This window comes from Penicillium bovifimosum (genome assembly GCF_028826915.1).
Source record: "Penicillium bovifimosum strain IBT 22155 chromosome Unknown utg000007l_segment0_segment0, whole genome shotgun sequence".
Taxonomy (NCBI): Eukaryota; Fungi; Ascomycota; class Eurotiomycetes; order Eurotiales; family Aspergillaceae; genus Penicillium; species Penicillium bovifimosum.
The window spans coordinates 1,610,011-1,632,517 of record NW_026622716.1 but is presented as its reverse complement, the minus strand read 5'-3'; the positions used below and the strand labels follow the sequence as shown (position 1 = coordinate 1,632,517).

The window sequence follows — 22,507 nt, the reverse complement described above, 5'->3', positions numbered from 1 at the left end:
GAGAACTTGCTTTAAGACCTCTTTCAAGGTACGAAAAGCTTGTTATGTTCTCTTTCAATCCTACACTCTCCTAGATCCTCCCAGACCTCCCTTTAATCATGACTATCGGCGTAGCTATCATCGGCAGTGGTATGTATTTCGTTTGTTCAATCTATGCTGCTACACGGCTAACATTCTCAGGCCTCTTTGCGAAAGAGCAGCACCTAGTATGACCTTCCTTCAATGATACATACTACTGAATCCTTGAATCCTTTGCTAACACCCACATAGCCAGCCGTTCAAGCTGCCTCTAATTTCGACCTCAAGGCCATCTATTCCCGATCATTGAAGTCAGCCCAGGATCTCGCCAGCGGCACATTGGGAGTCGACCTCTACTCCGAAGACTCAGGATGCGGAAAATCTTATGATGATATCCTGGCTCGTTCAGATATCGGCGCTGTGATCATTGCGTACGTGCCTCCTCGGGCTATGCTACATCCTACTCGAATACCTGAGCAAACGAATAGCTAATCCGATTACGACAGCCTCCCGATTGTGGTTCAGCCCGAATTCATTCGCAAGGCACTACTAGCTGGAAAGCATGTCTTGTCCGAGAAGCCCATTGCCAAGGACGTAGCCACAGCCCAAGAGCTCCTGCAATGGTACAAGAGTAACATCGACACCAGTAAGGTCTTCTGGGCTGTCGGCGAGAACTTCCGGTACTTCACCAAGTTCCTCTTTGCAGCAGAGCAGGCCCGGAAATTGGGCAAGGTTCAGAACTTCCGCATGATCTTCCACAGCATGATGGATGTGAACAATAAGTACTTCCGTGCGTCCTGTCCCGGTGGAGTCCTTGCGAATTGACCAAAATCGACGGAAGCTAACATACATCTGAAATTAGACACTGCCTGGCGCAAGACCCCCGAGCATCAGGGCGGATTTCTACTGGACGGGGGAGTGCATATGATAGCCGGTCTGCGCATGCTTCTAGGCCCCGACGAGCATATCAGTATTCTATCGGCGCAGTCCCAGCAGCAGCAATCATTCCTGCCACCGGTGGATACAGTTGATGCCGTCGCGAAGACCGCATCTGGGGCTACGGGTTTGATCTCCTTGTCTTGGGGATCGGCATTCGATAATCAGACTTTCGAGGTTTCTTGCGAGAAAGGCGTCGTCAGCCTGAGCTACGACGATGTGACTGTCAATGGCGAGAAGCACCACATTGAGTTTGACCATAAGGGTGTTGGGCCAGAGGTGGCGGAGTTTGCGGACTCTATTGTGAGTGGAAACCCCACCCGCAGACAATCTCCCGAAGAGGCGTTGGCGGATCTTGAGATCTTGGAGCAGATGCTGCGGAGTGGCGAGAAAGATGGGGAGAGAGTTCAGTTGCATTTGCAGTGATTTTGATGAGATAGGGATCGATGCAGTATTTAAATAAACCTCGAATCAAACATGAAGATACTTCAAATAACTGTGCATAATCTGGGAGAAAGCCGTAAGAAACCATGAACTACATCTACTCCGTATTGAAGCTTAACTAGTTAGAACATCTCCAGATATTACCCGATCAAGAATAGTAGGGCTAGGGTCCACCAGCCCTATGCTGACATAAGCAGCTTGCTTTCGCTTAGCTCGCCCAAAACGCACTAGTGTGGGTCTCCCACTCTGCTGCGGGAGAATCTGAAAGAGAAGTTTTCGAGATTGAACTCCGACTCGACAACTCTCGAACGCCCGGCGAGACCCAGCAATACCGACAAGGTGAGCATTTCAATGCGCCTATTTTCGTCACAGTCACTAATTTCATTTCCAGATGGTCGCCGCTAAGAAGCACATCCCTATCGTGAAGAAGCGTATGTTCCCGATCACCTATGCCATTCCTTTTGCTGCCCTGGATACCATCGCCCTTCGATCGACCAAATGAAACAAGAACACACCGCAAAATGCACAAAATGAGAAGAGATTGTACGACTGGAGGACTGCTGGCTGCCGGAAAAAAATCGACAAATCGACTGTACTTGGATCGAAGGGCGACAATAATTCGCGGGGCGATGGAAGCCGAAACGGCAGGAAAACTTCACATTCACGACCGGAGGACTGACAATGAATGCAATAGGCACTAACCGCTTCAACCGTCACCAAAGTGATCGGTTCATGCGCGTCGGCGCCTCGTGGCGCAAGCCCAAGGGAATCGACAACTGTGTTCGTCGTCGTTTCAAGGGCCAGATGGCCATGCCCTCCATCGGTTACGGATCCAACAAGAAGACCCGCCACATGATGCCCTCCGGCCACAAGGCTTTCCTCGTCCACAACACCAAGGACGTTGAGCTCCTCCTTATGCACAACCGCACCTACGCTGCTGAGTACGTCTCATCGCACCTGTCGCTACGAGAGATCCCTACGGTTTTCTACCTTCGTTCGGTTGCTAATTGGATTACAGGATTGGCCACGCCGTTTCTTCCCGCAAGCGTGTCGAGATCCTCGAGAAGGCCAAGGCTCTCGGTGTTAAGGTCACTAACGCTAAGGGCCGTGTCACCACCGAGGCATAAATGGAATAAACACCGTTTGTTTCGTTTTGGTTGGGATTGGTGCACGAGGTCAGGGTTTTTGTATGGCGATATAATCTCTCTGGCGATAACGAAATTTAAGGATTGTGCATGGCATGTCCAGCTCGGGCCTGGTCATAGTGCCGGGCGCTTCACAGCGAGAGAATTGTTCTCTGAAATGACAACAAAAATTGCAAAATCCCTTTTCTGGTTCATATCAAGTTGTTCAAGGATTTGAATTTGATCTAGATGTAGTCTTGTCTCCGTAGCTGGACTTGTTATATACATTCGGTCAAGGGGGACCCCTGCAAGAACTACGTAACCCTAAAGTGCCTGGACCTTGGGTCCGGACAACATCCCATCTGCCATCTCTTTCTCTTCTCTTTCTCTTATTTGCTCTTCTCTCCTGTCATGCGAATATAGGTCCAACTCTGGTGAAACGCTCGACCTCCCAAGAATGTTGATCTCACGTTTCAGATCGTCGGACCCACCTCGTCGTGGTCATCCATGTAACACCTTGAAATTCCGTGCAAAGCGGACACCGAACACAGCCCGGATTCGTCAATGTCTCATCGAACGCGTTGACACCTGCAGCCAGGTTCCCGACAGATCATTACTAGGTCGAGGAAAGTGGTGCCACAGTACCTGGTTCTGCCTGGATGTCAGCCTCTCAGAAGCTTGCGTCACGGCCCCACGTTCATGATTTATGAACTTGGGACCCCCTCATCCTCCTGAGGACTCTCTATTCTACCTTTTCTGTATATTGAAGTCTCCAGCTGGATATGGAGGCAGATAGTTGCTGTGTATACCTGGAATATTGAAACATACCCTCATCTGATAATCGTCCTCTACTCCGGGTGCTGCATCTCTACGATATGCCATCTCTCCCAGCCCGATATGGTCGCTGGGGACCAATTCTGGCCCCGGTGGTCATGATCCTATTGATCCTCCATATGCTCCATGCCAATTTCGGCTCTAACACCATGCGGGACATGGTCGAACCCGCCCCAGGGCTAACAATTGATAATCCCGACGAAGCCGAAACCCAGATCCCATCATGTCCAACTCTTCTCGGAATGGAAGACATCCTCGTGGTTCTCAAAACCGGTATCACAGAAGCGCGAGACAAAGTCCCCGTCCACCTGAGAACAACCCTCCGCTGCGTCCCGCACAAGATAATCGTCTCAGACTTCGAAGAAGCCATCGCCGGCATACAAACCCACGACGTCATCCGCAACGTCTCCGACACCCTCAAACAATCCAACCAAGACTTCGCTCTCTACAACCGCGCCCGCAGCGGTGGCCGCCAAGCTCTAACCTCGCAAGACCACACCAAAGTCACCAACGGCCCATCCGGAATGAAGGACAACCCAGGCTGGAAACTCGACAAGTGGAAGTTCCTGCCCATGATCCACACCGCGCGGCGCGCACAGCCAGACGCCAAATGGTTCGTCTTCCTGGAAGCAGACACGTACCCGATCTGGCCGAATCTGCTCGGGTGGCTGGCCAACTTTGATCCTGAGGACCGTCTGTATCTAGGCAACCAGATGCAGATTGGGACGGCGCTGTTTGCGCATGGCGGGTCGGGCTTTGTACTTTCTCATGCTGCTATTCATGCTGTGGCTGATTTCCATCAGTTGCACACTGACGAGTGGGATGAGATCACAAACCGCGAATGGGCGGGTGATTGTGTGCTCGGCATGGCGCTTGCGGCGGCTGGCGTCGGGCTTACTTGGTCTTGGCCTCATGTTACCACTCAGTCGGTGTGGGAACAGGATATGTTGCATGAGAACTACGGGAAGAAGCCTTGGTGTCATGCGCCTTTTACCTTCCACCATATGACGCCTGCGGATGTGGATCGGTTTTGGGAGTTTGAGCAGCAGTGGTTCGAAAGGGTGAGTTGCATAGTTCTTTAATCTTCTATTTTATGTCCATGCAACACCTCACTAACAATCGCCAGACCAACTCAAATGTCCTTACCTACAGTGATATCTTCCGCAACCTCATTCGCCCAACTCTGGCAGATAACCTCGACAACTGGGACAACTTCGCCGACATCGGCGAGGGAAAGGAAGATTATCATGGTCCGACGACACCCGCCTCCATCGTTGCGTGTGCGGACTACTGCGCTGCAGACCCGGAATGCGTGCAGTACCGTCTCACCCCGGACTCCCGCTGCACAACGTCCAAGACGGTTTTGCGCGGTAAGCCCCGGCCGGGCATGCGGTCTGGGACCATGCTGTGGCGGGTTGATGCTGCTGTGCAGCATATGGAGAAGTGTGAGGGGGCGAGATGGGTGACTAGATGAGTGAGCTCTTTTGATTTGTATACATTAATAGGCGTTGAGTGAGCGTTATATTTTGGCTTTGCAGTTAGCATTAGCTGGAGGGTACATAAACTGGAAGGATACCTAGTACATTCGTCTAATGAGGGATTGAGTATATGCCATTACTCATGTCCTGCGAATAATGTGGATTAAATTCCTACATCGACAGAAGAACATACAACTCGGGTCGAGTGTCCTAAATTGAATGAACCCCAAGACTCTTGAAATAGTACATCTATATGCGAGAGATTGCAGTCTATAAACCAATCCATCAACCCATCATGACAACCCAAGACCAAGACGCTATGCTCATAAAGTTCTCCTCCAGTCATCAGAATAGAAAGACGAAACATGATACAGACAAGATATTCACAAGATCACATAGCAGCCCCATTCACCACTGGTGCCCTAGCCGCATCAGAAATATTGACCAACCCAACTCCCTCCACAATAACCGACCCAGTACTCTCATCCACAGCGCGATCCTCATCCCCAAGCCCAAGCGGAATAGTCCCATGACCAATAACAACCTCCTCCCCCTCGTCCGCAGGAACCCAATCCGGCACTTCACGCGGACCCTCCATACCAGCCGGCGGCAGACCCCACCTGGGCATGGGACTACGATAACCCCAATCACCATCTTTATCCGCATACGCCACAGCATGCAAGAAGATGCCCAGCTCATGGGGACCAGGATCGGAGTACAATTCCGTACCGCAGACATCGCACAGGATACCAGAGAGTTTCTCGCCTTTGCGCTTTTCGTACGCTTCGGCGGCGGCCATCTGTTCGCGGTGCATGATCTCGTTGACGAGGACCGGGTCGGTATTTGGTGGTACATTTGGTGCGGCTGTTAGATGGAGGCGGTAGGAGACTGTATCTGGGATTTCGGTTTTACCCATTAGGGATAGACGAGCGACGATTTCTTCGTCGCGTTCGGCGGATGCTTCTGCTTTGCCGAGTTCCGGTCCGAAGACACGGCGGTTCGAGTAGATGGGATCGTTGGTGATTGGGTGGCCGAGGAACTGGAGATGGACGCGGATTTGGTGCGTGCGTCCTGTAAGTGGGAAACAATGCACGATGCTGTATCCCTCGGATTCGTTGCAGAGCATTGGCGGCGGGGTCGCGGGACGGCCTCCTTCACCGGGGACGAGGTGGGCTGTTTCGGTCGCTGCTTCGGGTGGGTAGTATGCCAGACGACGGAATTTGGTTGTTGCTTCTTTTCCCGTTGCGCGGACGCGGTTGAGGCCCAGTTTGGGGCTTACTTGCATGATTGGTTGGTCGCAGACGACTACGCCGTCTGGGAATTTGCCTTTGACGCGGGCGATGTATTCTTTTTGCACGGAGCGGGCTTTTAAAGCTGTGGCCATCTTTTCGGCGCCTTGTTGGTGTTTGCCGATGAACATTATGCCCGAGGTTAGACGGTCGAGGCGGTTGCAGGGACGTGGAATCCATTCTGAGCCGCGCTCGGCGCGCAGGATCTCGATTACGGTGTTGAAGTGGTAGCGGCCGGCTGCGTGGACGGGGATGCCGGCGGGTTTGTCGATGACGAGGAGGTCGTCGTCTTCGTGGATTATGCCCACGGGGAGACTGGTTACGGGCGGTTCGTGGCGGTGCAGGGTGTGGGAGATGACTTGGCCGTTTTTCAGTCTTGTGTCCGGGGTGGCTACTACGCCGTTGACTTGGACGAGGCCGTCTTCAAGGGCTTTTCTCTGGTAATTGTTAGTTTTTTTTAACGTCTGGTGGTTATGGAGGTGATTCACGTACATAGTATTCTGGCTTGCGATCGCGGAATTCGGAAGTGAAGATCTCCACCAGCGTGCGACCCCGCCATCGCTCTTTGCAATTGGTGTTGTAGGTATAGTGATATGGCTTCACACGACGGAATCCACCCTCCAGATAGTATGGTGCTGGCCATGGGTCGCAGGGTGTGACGAGGACATCGGGGGTCTTCTCGACGGGTTTGGAGGGGGGCACTTGATCGACATTCATGAGGGCCATGGTGGGCTTTGGCGGGAGTTTGAGCTTCCCTTGCCGCAGCAAATAGGCCGTGATACGAGGAGAGGGAGCCAGGTAGACGGCGTTATGGCGAAAGTGTTAGGGTTGAGAGAGTCAGGAGTGATGTTGGTTTGTTGACGCAAAAAAAAAAGATAAAAGTCAAATTGTCGCCCCACAATTTGAGATTTCGGCCTTAAATTCTTTTACTTCTTCTTCAATGTAAAGAAGTTATTTCAGAACAGAGAAAAAAGGAATCAGCAAAGGCCAATCCTCCTACCATCTATGTTGAATGAGGATAAAACAAAAAATGCAACCTGTGGGAATCGAACCCACGCCACTTTCGTGACCAGAATGCTCACTGATTTACTCAGTGAAGAAAGATGTTCTTGAGTCTGGCGCCTTAACCGCTCGGCCAAAGTTGCAGGTGTTGAAATATTGCGCTCAACCTGGAATTATGAGGGGCATTCAACAGATACAAATGGAGCAGCTATCGCATGGTAGAGACTGAACAGATGAGGGAGCATAATGATTTGACTATCCATATTATCATCTGATTGCACAGAGTCTGTGATATGGTATGTCTGCTGAAAAGGTGCAGAGTGATATATACACAAGTTTGACGAATTATATTGGAAAGATCTGGATCTATTTATGTCCATATGAGCCATGATGACCGTGAGTCTGCTCCACAGGGACGATTTAGACGAATTCAGGGTCCATGTCATCATCCTTATACGCCAAGCCGATATCGTTGAGATGATCTGCCATCTCCTTGAACGGACTATCCTCCTCGAACGGTTCATCGCTAAGAGTGACATCTGGAAGGAAACCGTTATTAGCCGCATCTCATGAATCGGATCTGGTCAACATACTTGTAATCACCCAGTTGTCAGGGTCGGCAGGATCCAAGCCTCTGGCCGCGATAGTAGCTGGGGGTTCGAACTGGATCTTACAGGGCTTATTCTCCAGCATATCGATCATAAGCTTGCCAGGGGACTTCTTCTGGTAAGGGAACACAAGGCATATGCCGTTGTTAGTAATTGAGAGTTCTGGGTTTCCCTGGAGGTTGATACCCCCCAAAACATGGAGCAGTCCGGTCCCTGGGTTCATGGACGGGTTGTTCGTGGCACCCGAGGCAAATAAGCCACCCACTGTCCCGAGGTTATTCTGGTTGTTTTTGAAGCTGAAGAGGTTCACGGTGTAGTATCTTGTCGGCCCCGACCATGCCGAATCCTTCCAGTATTGCGTTTTACCTTGCCCCGTTGGCTAATCAGTTAGTAAATACTTGATGCTACCAGGTGCAGCAGAGTTGACTCACAGTGTACTTGATGTTAGAAAGCTGGTTATTGATCTTGCCTTGATACTTCTGTTGACCATCCGGAACACATGCGACCTCCTAAAGGACATGAAGTTAGTTCTCACCCAATATGTTTCAAGGAGGAGGAGAATAAGCTTACAGCACCTGTGCCCCCCTCTGCCGCTGAATTGACTGAATGAGTGTCGTGTTAGTAGATAGGTTTCAAACAAGTGTATCCAGCTTGCATTGACATACAGGGAAACTCATCACAGGACATGGTTTGCGCCCGTGGCGATTTTCCCTCCTTGGGCCAAAGGGACTCTTTCAACTTCTTGCATTCCTTCGCTTTCTGCGCACATGCGTCGGCCCGGTTAGAATGTGCTGGGTCCGTCTGATAAGTCAGGCGCATCCAATTAGGCCAAATGTATTGCTTCCCCGAGTTCCGGTTCAGGTAGTTCTTGACATTCTCACAAATGCCTCTGAGGTCGACGTGAGGTGTTTGTCCACTTGTGTCGGTGTTGAGGTTCATGATTCTTGCGGTTTGGAACCAGTCACAATTGTAAAACAACGCCGGCGGGAGATAGCAAGTTGGAGTGGTGCCATCACGCTTAGAAGTTGACGTGGTGCCACCGGAATCCAAGCAGCTCAAGGTGTCGTTGCCAATTTGAGTATCCTTGTTGGCACACTGACACCATCCCGCAAAGAAAGGTATGCCAGTTGTGTTTCTGACCAGAGCCGAGCTTGTTGAATCACGCTTTCTCTTCTCATCCACGTCACTCGAGTAAGATAGACATTTCTTATCAACAAGTGCAATCGGATCCTCTGGAGAGGTGATATCATATCGGTCACCCCAATATGCCACGTCGCCAAGGAAACTGAAGATTCATAAGTTAGTACTAATTGGAATATCAACAGATCTTGAAGTATAGATGACTTACGAGGCATCTGCTTGCAGGAACACCGAATAATCGTAGTCTGCCCAGTAGCAGAATTCTGCAGAAGACCCGCTGGATAGCCCCGTCGATGCCGAGGCACTGACACCCAAACTGACAGTGTTCTCCACTCCTGCAGTAACATAGCCTTCCATTAGTTTCCCATTGAGAACAGAAATGCCAAACTTCACCTCAGGGGTGAGAGTTAAAGCCAAGTTGCCCGATGCCGATGCTGAAGCTTCCAGCTGAGGGGTGACTGAGAATTGATTCGGGGCATCCTTGCCCTCCTCGTTCTTGAGGGAGGACGGGGGAACACTGGCAGTCTCGCCGTCCTCATCCTGGGGAAAGAAGACTTCGGCCTTAGGGAATTCCACAACGAGACCAGCGTTTACTTCACCCGAAATCACCATCGAGGCATCCATTTTCCCGGTAAGGGCGAGCTCTGGGCCGATGCTGATTAGTCCCTTGATGGACAGCCCAGGGAATGTCACACCGGAGATGATATCAATCTCGTCGCTGCTGGTCTGAAAGGCTGCTTCTCCCCGCATAGTCAGAAGGATCTCTGCTGCAGGAGCAACAGAAAAGTATGCATAAGAAGAAATTAACTTCGGCGTGGGCAGAATAGCGCCTTCGAAGTAGTACGCATATTGCGCATTGAGACCTATGTCGAGAGTAGAATCGATGTCGAGTGACATTTGTTTGCCGCTGCATTGCTGATCCCAATGGAACAACTTGATTGTGTCGTAGTAGTTCAAAGGCAGATATCCAGAGCTGTCCTTGATGACTGTTGTGACTTTCTTCAGCCACTGCTTGAAGGCGCCAAACCATCTCTTCCTCTTCAGAGGTGGATCCTCCGTAATGTCCCTAGCGACGGTGAGCAATGTTGAACGCGACTAATTTGTTTTCGCAGGGAGTCACTAGTCATAGCTTACCAGTAGTTAAGCAAGTTCGTATAGTCGACCCGAAAGTTGACATCTCCTTTCTCCTCCTCGGAGGCGGAGGCCAGGTCATAATCCACAGTGAGCTCATACAGCTGGTTTGTGTCCCGCGGGAGGATATTACTCCGTTTCTCTGAAGAGTGCTGTGGAACCAAGCTGATGACACGAGCGTAGGGTCCGGATCCGTGGTAAGAAGGCATCTTGACAATAGTGTTCCACGCACCGCCGGAGAAAATTGTCTTACAGCCGTTGTCATCGAGGCTCGCACAGCGAATGAGGTAAGTCTCAACAACGTTATCAAATGTGTCCTCGCGAAATGTGAAGATGTCTCGCTTCTTACGTGGACGGCCGTCTCTCTTGGAGTTGAGGCCTCCGTCGTCCAAAAATGTCCACTGATCCACAAGAGATTCGTCGTATGCATCCGTGTCACCATCCACCATCACAAATGCGTAGGGATTCTCAGTCCCCCATCCAGATGATTCGTTGTTGTCCGTATCCTCATACTTTAGGTAATAGCTGTAGTTCTTCTCATCCGGGTACTTAAACACGGCTGAGGGGTCAACGGGAGGGTTGACAGTGGGGGTGGGTGCGTCACAGCAGAGCTTATACCGGCCCCCATCATCGCAATACTGGGGGAGACTGCCGTTCAGTAAAGCTGAGCGTTGGGTTAGGAGAACTTTGTCACTACGGCAAGGCTCGGTACAGGTAGTCCATTCACAATTCTCGTAAGGATCTTCATTCACGAGGCCCCATTAGCGAAGTTGATGCGACGAGGTGCCATAACTTACTGTCAAATGGGCAGCAAAAGGTCGAAACCTCAGTTCCAGGGCCGCAGTACTCAGAATCTTCGTTCAGATCTAAAATTATGTCAGGTGTTCACATTCTACTTCAGCGTGGACCCAGGGGAGGTGAGGGAGTGAGGGAGTGAGGGAGTGAGGTGGTGAGGCGTGGTGAAGTAGCTTACTACTGCCGGGCTTGAGAGCATATTCCGGGTACTCCATATAGGATTTGGGGCATTCTCCATTGCACTCAGTCCAGTAACACGCGTTCACTCCAGTGTTCAGATTGGGGTCGGTGGCACAGCAAAGCGATCGACTATTGACGATGCACGGGGTAGATCCGGTTCGGTCAGAGAAAGAATCCTTGACAATTTCAAATTCATTTGAGCCACATGTGGCATCCGCGAACTCCTCCTTCCCACCAGTACACATGCCATCGGAGGAGCCGCCAGCCCAGTGGCATGCCGGCATTGCATCTGTTGGGCAACAGATCAGACGATATTCTGAGTCCGGATCCTCATACTTGGTCGTATCGCCGTTTTTGCAAAGATGATCATCGGGGTCGGTGATGGTTCCGTACGAGGCTCTGTGCACGTAATCCAGAACACTGTAACCCGCTTTACATGATCCAGAGTTATCTTTCACGCATCCAGTGACATAACAATCGGTACCGGTATATTGATTGTATGCATGTGCAGTTGCGTTGGCACTCAATGGGTTCTCAGACCCCCCTTCCAGCAGGGAAGCGGCGCTGACATCTTTGTCCAGCAATGCAGTCAAAGCTTGCCAATCGTATGTATCCTGATCCAAGGCCCAGATCATAACTCCGCCTAGGCAGTGGTTATTGGCCCAATCAACCTTCTGCTTCATTGTAACGTTGTTGTCGTACGACACCCACTGGTTGTCGTCCCAGGTGACATACATGACTGCTGCGGTTTCCTCCCAGATGGGACCCTCGACATCAACATTCTCGACGATCTCCATGATCTCATTATATGAGAGAATTCCAGAAGTGTCTGTACATCTACCAGGCTGCCCACCTCCAGTGAAGGGACATCTGGGGCCGGTGCATGAAGAGTCCTTGAGTGTGAAAGATCGACCGTAGAAACCGATGCCCAGAACGATCTTTGATGGGTCAACATTGTTTCGCCAAAGAAGGTCCATAGCTTGTTGAACCTCTGTCAAGTTTGTGTGCGCTCCAGTGATATTCCCGATGTATGGGTCTGTGCCATCCCAGACACCGTGCAAATCGTATGTCATCATGTTCGCCCAGTCGGCCCCGTCTTCTTGCAGATAGGCGGGTACGTCAAAGTGGCGGAGATACCAGTAGCTCGATGGAATGGTGAATGAGATTCCCAGGTCTGAACCACTGGCGTCAAAGGTTGAGCGAACCTGCTTGATCAACTTGCCGTAGTTTTTCATGTCATCGGGGCTGCCTCCACGATCCGATGCGACAGGATACTCCCAGTCCAAGTCAACACCGTCAAAGCCGTATTGCTTCAGCGTCCGCAATAAGTCTTTGGCAAATGACTTTCGACCAGCTTCAGTAGATGACATGTCGGACCAATATGTCGCCGTATCACCGTCATTGAATGACCAGCCTCCAACAGACAAGAAGCACTTTAAGGACGGGTTGTCATCTTTCAAAGCAATGAAATCAGCCACCATGTTGTTCAAGCTCGAGATTTCGCCCTCATTCATCAAGTAAACCTCCCATTCGTCATTCCAGGGTCTTATAAGAGCAAAAGACCAATAGATGTGTGTCAGGCTATTCACGGGAAGATTGCTTGGACTCCATGAATCACATTTTCGTTCGGCTGACCAGCTCTCATAATAGCCAATGACCCTCTTGAGAACGTCATTCGATTTGCAGGAAGGCTGGGTTGGCTGAAAACAATTGCTTTGGCATTTCCCGCCGTCTGCACCGGCGTTACAAAAGTCGGCCGTTGTACCGCAGAAACCGTACTCGGAACAGCAAACATTCAATGGGCAGGTCGTGCCAGCAGTGGCAGCCCATTTGCCACACTCAGCAGTCGCATTGCAGTTGCTCACGCATGTTGAGCCACAAGACTTGTCGGGATCGTAGCCACAAAGCTGAGTATCTTTAGGTCAGCGAGGCTTAATGGACGGGATAGATAGGGTTAACCAACGCCATTCGTTTCACCATTGTTGACACCACAGCATGCACCATTGACACATGGACTTGTCGAGTTGCAGACATAGAACTGGGCCGCAGTAATATTTATAAAGTGTGAAAGTATAATAAAATATAGTAGAAAGGCAGAGCAGGACACGGAGTCCGCCCACTGACTGTACATCCTCATGGTGAGGCTCTTCCTGAAATACTGAGCAAGTCAGGCTAAACTTGCCCAGACAGATTCAAATCAAAAGAGAATGAGGCAGAGAAGGAAGAGAAACGAGAATCATAAAGATAAAAGACGGGTCCGAGATGAACAGCCCGCCCGACCTAACCTAGCACTCAACAGTCCAGCAGCCTCAAGTATCCGACGCCGGTACAGATCAACATGAAGTCCTCAAGTGTATCTACTAATTTGATGCCTCCGCGCACATAATACTACTTTTGGACTAGACCCGCAGCTCTTACTGGGCTCGTATTGTCTTGCAGGGTTCCAAATCCCTCCAGACTTTGGGATCATGTACAGTATATACCCCGCATAGCAACATAACTCCACCGGTGTACTGTACTAGTATGTCCTATCGATGTCCTATCCATGTCCTATGGATGCCGAATACCTCCGGATCGCCTTGGGGCCGCGGGGCGCCTTAAATTGGCCCTAGGATTCAAAAAACCCCTCTTACACTACTTCGTAGCTTCAAATGTTTTTAGCACGGGGTAAGACTCCGAGGGTTCAGCTGTGTAGATCGCTTAGAGCAATTGTTTGCGTAACACTGCACTTTCCACATCCAATGTCGATCATCTCCCGATTATTTTGATGTTCTAGCTGGCATTAGAGCCGCATCTGGAGCCTAGTAAGCCAAGATATAGCCAAGATATAGTCAAGATATAGCCAAGTACGTAAGGATCAGCAAGAGATCTGCTTGTCTTTGATTTTGTTTCCCGTCTGGTCCATTACTCTTGGACCCACGTCGAAATTTTGGCCCCGAACAAGAGACACTTAAGTTCTTAACACGGGTGGATATTTCGGCTTCTACCCGCTTACCCGCTAAGTGGGGCTGGCTTCAGAACCTCATGTGGCGTAAAGCTTGGCTGAACGGACTGTCTAGTGCTTAAGTCGACTCCTTCCCCTGCTTAGTGGAATTTGATAGACGCATGCTTCACATAATCACATTTAGCTTGATGCAACCTTCCAGATCTCCGCACCTCTAGTGCCTTTTGAGAAGGTAGTAAATTGGTTACGAAGTAGTAAATACGACATTCCGAAGTTTCCATAGGCAAGTCGGGGGTTGCCCAAACAAGTAGTTCCGGTAGCTATTATTCCCCCTCCTCTGGAGTTGCCTACATCCCAAGTCCAAGGCAAACCCATTCGCTCTCTGAATCATCTTTCGGTCATAGAACTATGGCACTCTTGAGGACAATTGCTGCATTGGCAGTAGTTCTGATGCTACAGGCTCAATATGCCATTGCTTGGGGAAATGCAGATACTCTCTACATCTACACATCTAATAGACTGGCTGATATCGCAGCCTCAGAAGCATGTGTCAATGCCATGGTCAGCAATGTTTCGTGCTATGCAGGCTTGAGCCAGGCAGTCACCCAGACGACCTCATGGTCAGCCAGTGCACTTTCAGGAATTTGCACCACTGAATGCTCCTCCGCTTTGTCCAGCTATATCTCCTCTGTGGACAAAGCCTGCGGCGCAAGTACACAGTACAACATTTCTGGCATCTCGCAAACTGCCTCGGATAGAGGAAAAGAAATGCAATGGCGTTATGATGCAACCTGCTTGACTGATTCGGCTTCGGGCACCTATTGCAACACCCTATTCCAGAATGCAATTACAAACGGCACAACGGACGTCAAATGCAGCGCATGCTATTTGGACTACATGTCAACTATAGTAAACTCCAAATGGGGTCAGGATAGTTTGCTTAGTCCTTCGGCCCTAATGAGTCAAGTATCTTTTTGCTCGACCAGCGGATACTCTGTGACTTATACACCGACCTCCACTGCCTCTTCAACGGTCTCTGCCTCAGCCACCGTTGCTGCTAGTCGCTGCAACACGACTGACCCCGATCAAACTGTTTACAAGGTTGAATCCGGAGATAGCTGTGTTTCTATCTCAGCAGCTCAAAATGTCTCCACTTCAGCCTTGATCAACTTGAACAGCCTTGATATGGGATGTACACACATAGTGGTTGGGGCGGATATCTGCCTTCCCGATGTTTGTGAAATCTATCGCGTTCAGAAGACGGATACCATCGAGAAAATCGTTGCCAGCCTATCCCGTCAAGTCTCCGTACCTCAATTTATTGCATGGAATGCCAATCTCAACTCAGTGCAAAGGTCGGAGAATCTGACTGCCATTGCGGGGAAGTACATCTGCGCCAGTCCCCCGGGTACTCTCACACTCCCCGATAACCTGGCTCTGAGGCCCGCAACCACGGCTGTGTATGTTGTCTGCTTCTCTTTTTTTGCTTTCGTATTCGGAAGATGAAAACGCTAATTAGATCTGCAGCTCTGTTCCTACCGACGCGGTTAATAGCTCCAACACCGACTGTGGTCGCTGGTATCAGATCCAAGCTGGTGATACCTGTGAATCTGTGTGCAGCGAATTCAGCATCTCGCAATATGATTTCAGTTTCTTGAATCCCCAAGCCGCATCCAATACAACCTCAAGCTGTGGCAGCCTCTGGAAAGGGAACAGCTACGTACGTCTCTCTATATGGAAAAATAAGAAAGACATATCGTTGTTTTCAGGCTAACTCATCCACTCCATAGTGCGTGCAAGCAGTGGGTAACATCAACACCTATGCCAGCTACACATCCAACACCACCAGACCTCGTACAACACTCGCTAGCACCATGAATCCCAACGCGACCAGAACAGCCAACCATAGCACCACAAACCTGTTCTGGTCATTCCCTTCCGCCCTGACCACCACCTCAACCTGGACCCCGGATTCCGCATACCTAGCATCTCTTGCGGCCTACACGCTCTGCGACCAGGTCAACTCGGTGTATAACATCACCGATTACGATCTAACAGACGAGATGTACCAAGATGAAGCCTGGCTGAGTGAATACGAGCGCGTGTGCTATCTTCCTGTCAACGGTTCCTTCCCGACTGCCGGGTTCAACTTCAGCATTACGCTGACAGATGATCCAAGTGTGGGAACCTCTACGGTATTTACTTCTAGCCAAACAGCTAGCCCTCACGCATCGTCTACAGTCACTACTGCAACCGCTACTACCACAGGTGCGACTCCAACGAGTACGATCTCGCAAAATGGCCTCTGTGGCCCGTCTAATTCGCACTGGACTTGTTTGGGGTCTCAATTTGGCGACTGCTGTAGTAATTACGGTTATTGTGGTAACTCGTCGGATTTTTGTTCCAGCACAAACTGCAATGCTAAGTATGGCTCGTGTGCGTGATCCTGTGGGAGTTGGACCTTCAATGTTGGAAAAGGATTAGGCTATGGCCTTCAAGGCAAGATCAAAGGTTTTGATATATCGTTTTCTTCTTTAAATTCGCTGGAATGGTTATTACCTGTTTAATTGTTGGTTTTCTCGTCATGTACTAGTGGAAACCTGCAATTTATCAAATTTCAATGATTTTAGCAGAACCAGGAACTTTTGAAGGCAAGGGAAGGCAAGCGGTTAGGGAAACGACGCTACACACCAAGCGGGGCCACTTAGACTCTTAGTTTTCCCTATCAAAGGTTAGTCGTAAAGATTCCAAGGTCGCATAATACAGGTTTAGTGTGTTTGAGAAGAGTAAGTTATGTACGGGAATACCTGTAGATTTGATGCCTAGTGCAAACTGGGGTAGACTGGGGCATGTATCCGTTAAATACACTCCCGCCCCCGCGTTCTTCACTTCTTTCAACCCTCGGAACTGCCTTCGATCATGTCCCTAGTAAGATCGCACAGCCGGTGGCCTGGAGGCATCCCCTCCTTCATTCGCCGACACGAAGAACCCGTGGCCCCTGAAAATTTTGATGCTACCACTCGTGCATGGAGGCATTTTGTTCGTGACCAGTGGGTCGGCGACGCCGCGGATCAACAGAAACGAGCTTTGATTGAACGGTGGGCAACAGCAGACCAACAATTTCGCGATGTATGTCTTTAAGGAAGAATGCTTATTTCTTCACTGACGCCCAAGACAGGACTATCAATCTCGAGCACCAGAGGACGAACCTAGTTTTCTTGAAGGTCCCGAACTTACAGTATGAAATATCTTCTACTATTTGACTTCATCTAATCCAGATAGGACAAAAATTTTAGAGGAAATGACGTTCACAGTTTCTGCATGGTCTACGTCTGCATCACCGAATTGACCCGCGAGAAAGAAGCCCTGCTAGCCAAGTGCATCTTGGGTTTATTCCCATGGGAAGAAGGCTGGGAATTTCTAGCAGACGAAATGATAATGTTTCTTCCCTTGGAAGATAACCAAGATATTCTCGAGACATTCAAGTTCCATCAAAGTGTCGCGCGACCCAACTTCCTTGATATGCACATGGCGCTCGATGGAACGGTGCTTTTCAGGGACTGCTATCCCAAGCTCATTATCGATGACCGGACCCTTGAGACCGGATTGGGACTTTGGGTTGAATTCGCAACGAACGGTATCTACAAGAAAGCCCGCCGGGCTCAAATTATGATGGAGGAATTCGCCCACTTTTATCGTGAAATCGGTCCGGGAAATCAGGTCCCAATAGACCAGGCGCTGAATTACATAGAGTCACGGGTAATATACCAAGATCGCGATGAAGATGCAGATCCAAGAGAGATCTTGGAAGATGAGCCGTGAGTCTGTCCCTTGGTTACGAGATGGTCTATATTAATCGGTGTGTTTAGAGTCGATATGCGACGGCCGCTCGTGGAAATCTATCAAGGGAATGAAGTCGATCTAGTGGATGACTATGCGCCAGGCTTTCGCGAGGCCGAGGAGCAGGGTAACGGCTTAGCGATCGGATATGATTTGGAACGGATACTTGCGAATGATGGAAATCCCCTGACTATCAAAAATCATGGAAGTGATGATTAGCTAGACTTCCACTTACTGCTCCTTACTCCTACCTACTCGGTTCCTTGAACAAAATTCCCCTAATGTTCAGTTATTGGATAGCGCAGCCTCAGGTGGTCTTGGTTGCCGTTGAGCCAAACATAGAGGCACGTGATGCCAAGTCCATACCCCATGCGCCCAAGCCGAGGTCCGCTCGGAGAAAGCGCGCTGCAACATGATGAAGATCATACCAAAGCCCTACAATAAACCAAAGCAATCCCAAATTATTCCAATTCCACATAGAATAAACCCACAAAATGGCCACCGCAGACTCCCTATCCAAGAAACAGCGCAAGCGCAGCGACTATGGCTTCTTCCAAGCACACCAGACCCGATGGTGAGTTAACCCCGGGCCGCAGGAACCCCAAATCTCTCCGCACCGCCCAACTAAAACAACTTATGCGCCGCAGGTTCGACAACGACATGTACGCGCACCTCAACAACGCAGTGTACACACATCTCTTCGACACAATCGCCAACACATGGTTAATCAAGGAGTGTGGTATGGACCCGTTCAGCTACAACAACCCGACTCCGGGACACTCAAGCTCGACTTCGTCAGGGAAGGTTGGCGCGGATATGATCGGGCTGATTGTGTCTACGCACGCTGATTTCTTTGCTTCGGTGCGGTTTCCGGATTTGTTGGAGGTTGGGTTGAGGGTTAATCGGTTGAGCAAGTCGAGTGTTACGTGGGAGGTGGGGATTTTTAAGAGTGGGGAGGAGGATGTTAAGATGGTGGGCACTTATACGCATGTTTTTGTTTTGAGGGAGACTATGAGGGTTTCGAAGGATGGGATGGAGGAGAAGACTAGACGGGGGTTGGAGAAGTTGCTTGTTAAGGAGGGGGCGAAGTTGTGATTGGATTGTTTGGCTGGGTTGTACATAGTTTGGATATTGGCAATATATTGCCCCTTGCATGGGGGTTTTATCGGTGGCCTTTTGTTGTAGTAGTATATGGATGGAATTTCCGAGTGATACTGTGGTAGGGTGTGGGGGTCGCATGACCTTTATGGCTGAAGATAGGGAGAGGAGAGGTGTGGCTGAGGAAGATATCCGTATTATTTATCGATCTCGTTAGGAATGTGAGTCGATGTGAAGAAACAAAAAACGTGCGCCATGTAGATCAGCCGAAACCCTGAACTATCCGAAGTCTAATCTAACCCAAGATCTATGAAAGAAGTCGAACCCGAAGAGAGAAACACCAAAACATTAGAGTCTATTATGAAAGCAAAAAACAACTGGAACAAAACACTTTTTAAGTAATCGCAAAGAAGACAGACACGCTAAATCGCTTCGCAAGACCGAAACATTGGCGCTAACAAGAAGGGTATCTGTGTTGTACATGTATGATGGGCATCCCAATCATGATCAAAGAAAAATAAGGTATCATCAGACAACCTCATGAGCAAAACTAGAGAAATGTCTCTCAGTCAAACTTGCCAGCGATGATACTGCTGCACCGCGAGACATTGGCGCTAGTAGGAGGCGAAGCACCACGGCGCATGGTGCCATCCTCATCTAGCCACCACTTAGGATACGGGCCAAGGATGAAGCTGCCCTGGGCATCCCAGCCAGCGACCCAGTGAATGCCGTCATCAAGGAGGAAGAAGCGCAGCTTTTCCGGACGGCCACCTTTGTGCATCGGAGCATCGTACCAGCGGCAGCGAGCTTCCAATTCAGATTCGAACATGTAGCGGTGGAGGATGCGGCAGTAGACTAGCGCAGCAGGAACTTTCTCGTCGTGGTCACAATCATCACGGCGGACGAGGTGCCATCCACGACTCGGGAAGAACTTGTAAGTTCCCGGGACGGGCGATTGCCAGTGTTGTTCGTGGAGGTTGCTTTCACGGTCACCCTTCTGGAACCAGTAGATGGGACAGAAGAGGGTGCGTGCGCAAAGAAAGAGGTTGGGAGACATGGTTGAGGATGGTATCAAAGACCGGAGGTGGAGAGATATGTAAGAGTGTGGCTTGTTCGCGAAGTCGGGTGAAAACTCCGATGGATATGAAACAACGCTGAAGTGCAAAAGAAGTTCAAGGGCGAGGATGGGTTATAAGTCAACGTCCATGGTGGAAAACAATTTTAAAATCTCAGTCCGTCAAAGTCCAGGTTGCGATCGGAATTTCCAGACGAGTCATCCGTGTTCACAGAAGCTCGGTGTGAAGACCCCTGGAGAAGCTTCCGGGAGACAAAGAATGTGGAAGGATAGGTAAACTTGGCACGGGGCTGTAATCTCAGACAGGGACTGGTTGAGAATGTCCAAGTCAAACGGCACTGGGCCAGATAGCAGGGTGATTTCGTTATCAATGCGGTGAGAAGGGTAGGCGTGTTCTGACGAGCTGAGTGGAAAAAGGGGGTTGCCTGATAAGCTTGCAGGTTTGAACCTCCAAAGAGACAGCTTCGTCCCTGATAACCGGGAAGGAAGGAGGAAAGCGAATAAGGGAGAGCTCTCGGTTTTGGAAGGAGCTTGAGGGCTTGCAGTTATCGGCAACACGCAGGAGCACACACAGGGCCAGTCACCAGTGTTAGAGCTTGACAAGAGCGTGTGCTAGAGATAGAGCATTTGACTGGAGGAATGTCGCCATGGTGATATAGAGAGGGGGAATATAAGTACGGAGTACAGGTAGAAATCAAGAATGTGTGATTTATAGGTACGGTCAGATGTCAGGGTAATAAAAAAAGTTAATTCGGATTCTGGACCCACGGGTAGCTCTGGACTTACCCGCACTTTTCCCTTTTCCCCTGGCATTGAGTGGTTGAAAACCCTGAAAAGGTTACTAAAAGTGGGCCTTGCCGAGCCTCTTGGTTGTTTGCCGCGGGATTTGTTTTTCTCCTTCTCCTATTATTATCCTATTTGAGGGCTGATCATGTTCCTTCGGGCGTCATAGCTCCCCCCAATGGCAGTTTCACCCGTGGGAAGTTTTCACAAGGCCTGGAGCCCTTGGCAAACATTCCCCAACGGGGAAAATTGACGAGCTCGGCAGGACGGAGATTTCTAGGCCGCCACATTCTTGGTGGCTCAGGTGATTATAGTTCAGCCCTATGGTCTGACTTGCCACCTATGAAAAAATTCCTCGATGATGTACAACTCGGGTCTAGTCAAATCAGCCTTGGCAATAGTTCCAGATCCTATTCTTCGGTGAGATGTTTTCACGCTCTTCGGTCTGTCATCCATCGGCCTTGCTATGACCAGCGCTATGACCAGCATGACTGAATGATGGGCCAACTGCTTTCTTTCCATTCAGGCCGGAGATATCCCTGTCCATGCATGATCACAATCGTGGCTATCGACAAATCAAAAGGTCTTGTTGTAAGCTCCGTAGCTGCGGGTAAGTGCCAAGTAAATTCTGACTCGGATTTTAACCATGACGCATTGTGTTTATGACATCCGAAAAAGGGATCGGGTATCACACAGATCTGGTCCAGTACTGATCCCTTGATGCAAGATAATGCGCCCAGTTCTTATATTGGAAACCTCATATCTTCATTTCCGATGCTCAGAACCCTTCAGCCTCGTAGGTTTGAGTCATCGGTCATCTTTTGAACTAACCCTCTAGGTACGTCGCGATATACATACTTTGGTTCCCGGGTATTTGTCGTCTGGCGTTTCTACTTTCCTGCATGGCCGAAAATGATCCGGGGCTCGTCAATTTTGGCGTAGTACTATGCTTTAGTTGGTGCTTTTCTGTACAGCCTACCTTAGGTTGGTTGGTTGACCTTGAATCTTGATACAGCATTACGTTGACCAAGTGTCATTTTTCGGGCGGCTCGGAGGAACCACGGCAGCAGGGATTACATGTAGATACGATCGAGAAACAGAGTCCAGCTACTGATGAAGTCTGCATTCCATGTACCTAATCCTTATTCCAACTTGTAGGTTATCCTGCATATATATACTGCAAAGCGTCAAGTATCTCCGTTGCAACCTATGGTCTTCCGGGCATCAATCCATCCGGGTCTTTCGGTAATGGGTGAGTTTGGAGCCCCAAAATTACCTATGAATAAACTACACAGTATTAGAATCATTTGGGTGACAACCAGTCCATGAGTGTTCTGAAAAATCGAGGATCGACATCGGGTGGCTATCTAAATGACCGTATCCCCTTGTCGCAACCGCCGAAACCTCCCTGCCCATTTCAAATCACCTAGATCGGCCTAATCAGTCAATAAATGAGCGGCCAATCTGTGCTACTGGTAAACCAGCATCCAGACCGCGCCCTCAGCTTCATCGACATCCATCGAAGCTGGAAGGCAATATATTGCCAGAGGACTGCTTCGTCAGTAGGCAGATCTTTACCTTCCCCGCTAACGACGAGAAAGAGTTTATGGTTGCTTTTATTGCGCCAACACGTACGTTTGGACCGTCTGCTGTACTGTGTATGCTAGATTGCTAGAACTCTGCGCGAACGGGTCCGGACTGGTGCGGCAAAGCCTACTTTCGAGTCGATGGTGGGGTTAACTAATCTGGGGATCGATGGATAAGTTTTCGACATTACTTTATCCTCTT

The 22,507-nt window shown here is 49.8% G+C and overlaps 8 protein-coding genes across 8 annotated transcripts; 5 read left to right on the top strand and 3 right to left on the bottom strand.

Moving 5' to 3' along the window:
- Positions 1–98: 98 nt before the first annotated feature.
- On the top strand, positions 99–2,531 carry N7515_009541 (uncharacterized protein; the record flags this gene model as incomplete). The annotated part of the gene is made up of 9 exons (XM_056670285.1): positions 99–129; positions 181–206; positions 271–449; positions 525–808; positions 881–1,359; positions 1,630–1,737; positions 1,790–1,829; positions 2,093–2,339; positions 2,417–2,531. 9 exons carry the CDS (start codon positions 99–101, stop codon positions 2,523–2,525), a joined length of 1,503 nt encoding a protein of 500 aa, XP_056518084.1. The 3' UTR covers positions 2,526–2,531.
- An 866-nt stretch (positions 2,532–3,397) lies between these two features.
- Positions 3,398–4,830, top strand: N7515_009540 (uncharacterized protein; the record flags this gene model as incomplete). The annotated part of the gene is made up of 2 exons (XM_056670284.1): positions 3,398–4,417; positions 4,483–4,830. The coding sequence occupies 2 exons, from the start codon at positions 3,398–3,400 to the stop codon at positions 4,828–4,830; spliced, it is 1,368 nt and encodes a 455-aa protein (XP_056518083.1).
- A 395-nt stretch (positions 4,831–5,225) lies between these two features.
- N7515_009539 (pseudouridine synthase family protein) lies at positions 5,226–6,849 on the bottom strand (the record flags this gene model as incomplete). Its single annotated transcript, XM_056670283.1, has 2 exons — positions 5,226–6,560; positions 6,616–6,849. 2 exons carry the CDS (start codon positions 6,847–6,849, stop codon positions 5,226–5,228), a joined length of 1,569 nt encoding a protein of 522 aa, XP_056518082.1.
- Positions 6,850–7,545: 696 nt separating this feature from the next.
- N7515_009538 (CAZyme family GH18) lies at positions 7,546–13,116 on the bottom strand (the record flags this gene model as incomplete). The annotated part of the gene is made up of 10 exons (XM_056670282.1): positions 7,546–7,664; positions 7,719–8,112; positions 8,165–8,242; positions 8,304–8,335; positions 8,399–9,018; positions 9,082–9,939; positions 10,008–10,746; positions 10,802–10,870; positions 10,978–12,894; positions 12,939–13,116. 10 exons carry the CDS (start codon positions 13,114–13,116, stop codon positions 7,546–7,548), a joined length of 5,004 nt encoding a protein of 1,667 aa, XP_056518081.1.
- Positions 13,117–14,331: 1,215 nt separating this feature from the next.
- On the top strand, positions 14,332–16,367 carry N7515_009537 (uncharacterized protein; the record flags this gene model as incomplete). Its single annotated transcript, XM_056670281.1, has 3 exons — positions 14,332–15,383; positions 15,451–15,643; positions 15,714–16,367. 3 exons carry the CDS (start codon positions 14,332–14,334, stop codon positions 16,365–16,367), a joined length of 1,899 nt encoding a protein of 632 aa, XP_056518080.1.
- Positions 16,368–16,842: 475 nt separating this feature from the next.
- On the top strand, positions 16,843–17,982 carry N7515_009536 (uncharacterized protein; the record flags this gene model as incomplete). The annotated part of the gene is made up of 4 exons (XM_056670280.1): positions 16,843–17,052; positions 17,102–17,161; positions 17,206–17,741; positions 17,793–17,982. The coding sequence occupies 4 exons, from the start codon at positions 16,843–16,845 to the stop codon at positions 17,980–17,982; spliced, it is 996 nt and encodes a 331-aa protein (XP_056518079.1).
- Positions 17,983–18,257: 275 nt separating this feature from the next.
- N7515_009535 (acyl-CoA thioesterase) lies at positions 18,258–18,858 on the top strand (the record flags this gene model as incomplete). Its single annotated transcript, XM_056670279.1, has 2 exons — positions 18,258–18,337; positions 18,411–18,858. The coding sequence occupies 2 exons, from the start codon at positions 18,258–18,260 to the stop codon at positions 18,856–18,858; spliced, it is 528 nt and encodes a 175-aa protein (XP_056518078.1).
- A 568-nt stretch (positions 18,859–19,426) lies between these two features.
- Positions 19,427–19,918, bottom strand: N7515_009534 (uncharacterized protein; the record flags this gene model as incomplete). The annotated part of the gene is made up of 1 exon (XM_056670278.1): positions 19,427–19,918. The coding sequence occupies one exon, from the start codon at positions 19,916–19,918 to the stop codon at positions 19,427–19,429; it is 492 nt and encodes a 163-aa protein (XP_056518077.1).
- Positions 19,919–22,507: the final 2,589 nt, after the last annotated feature.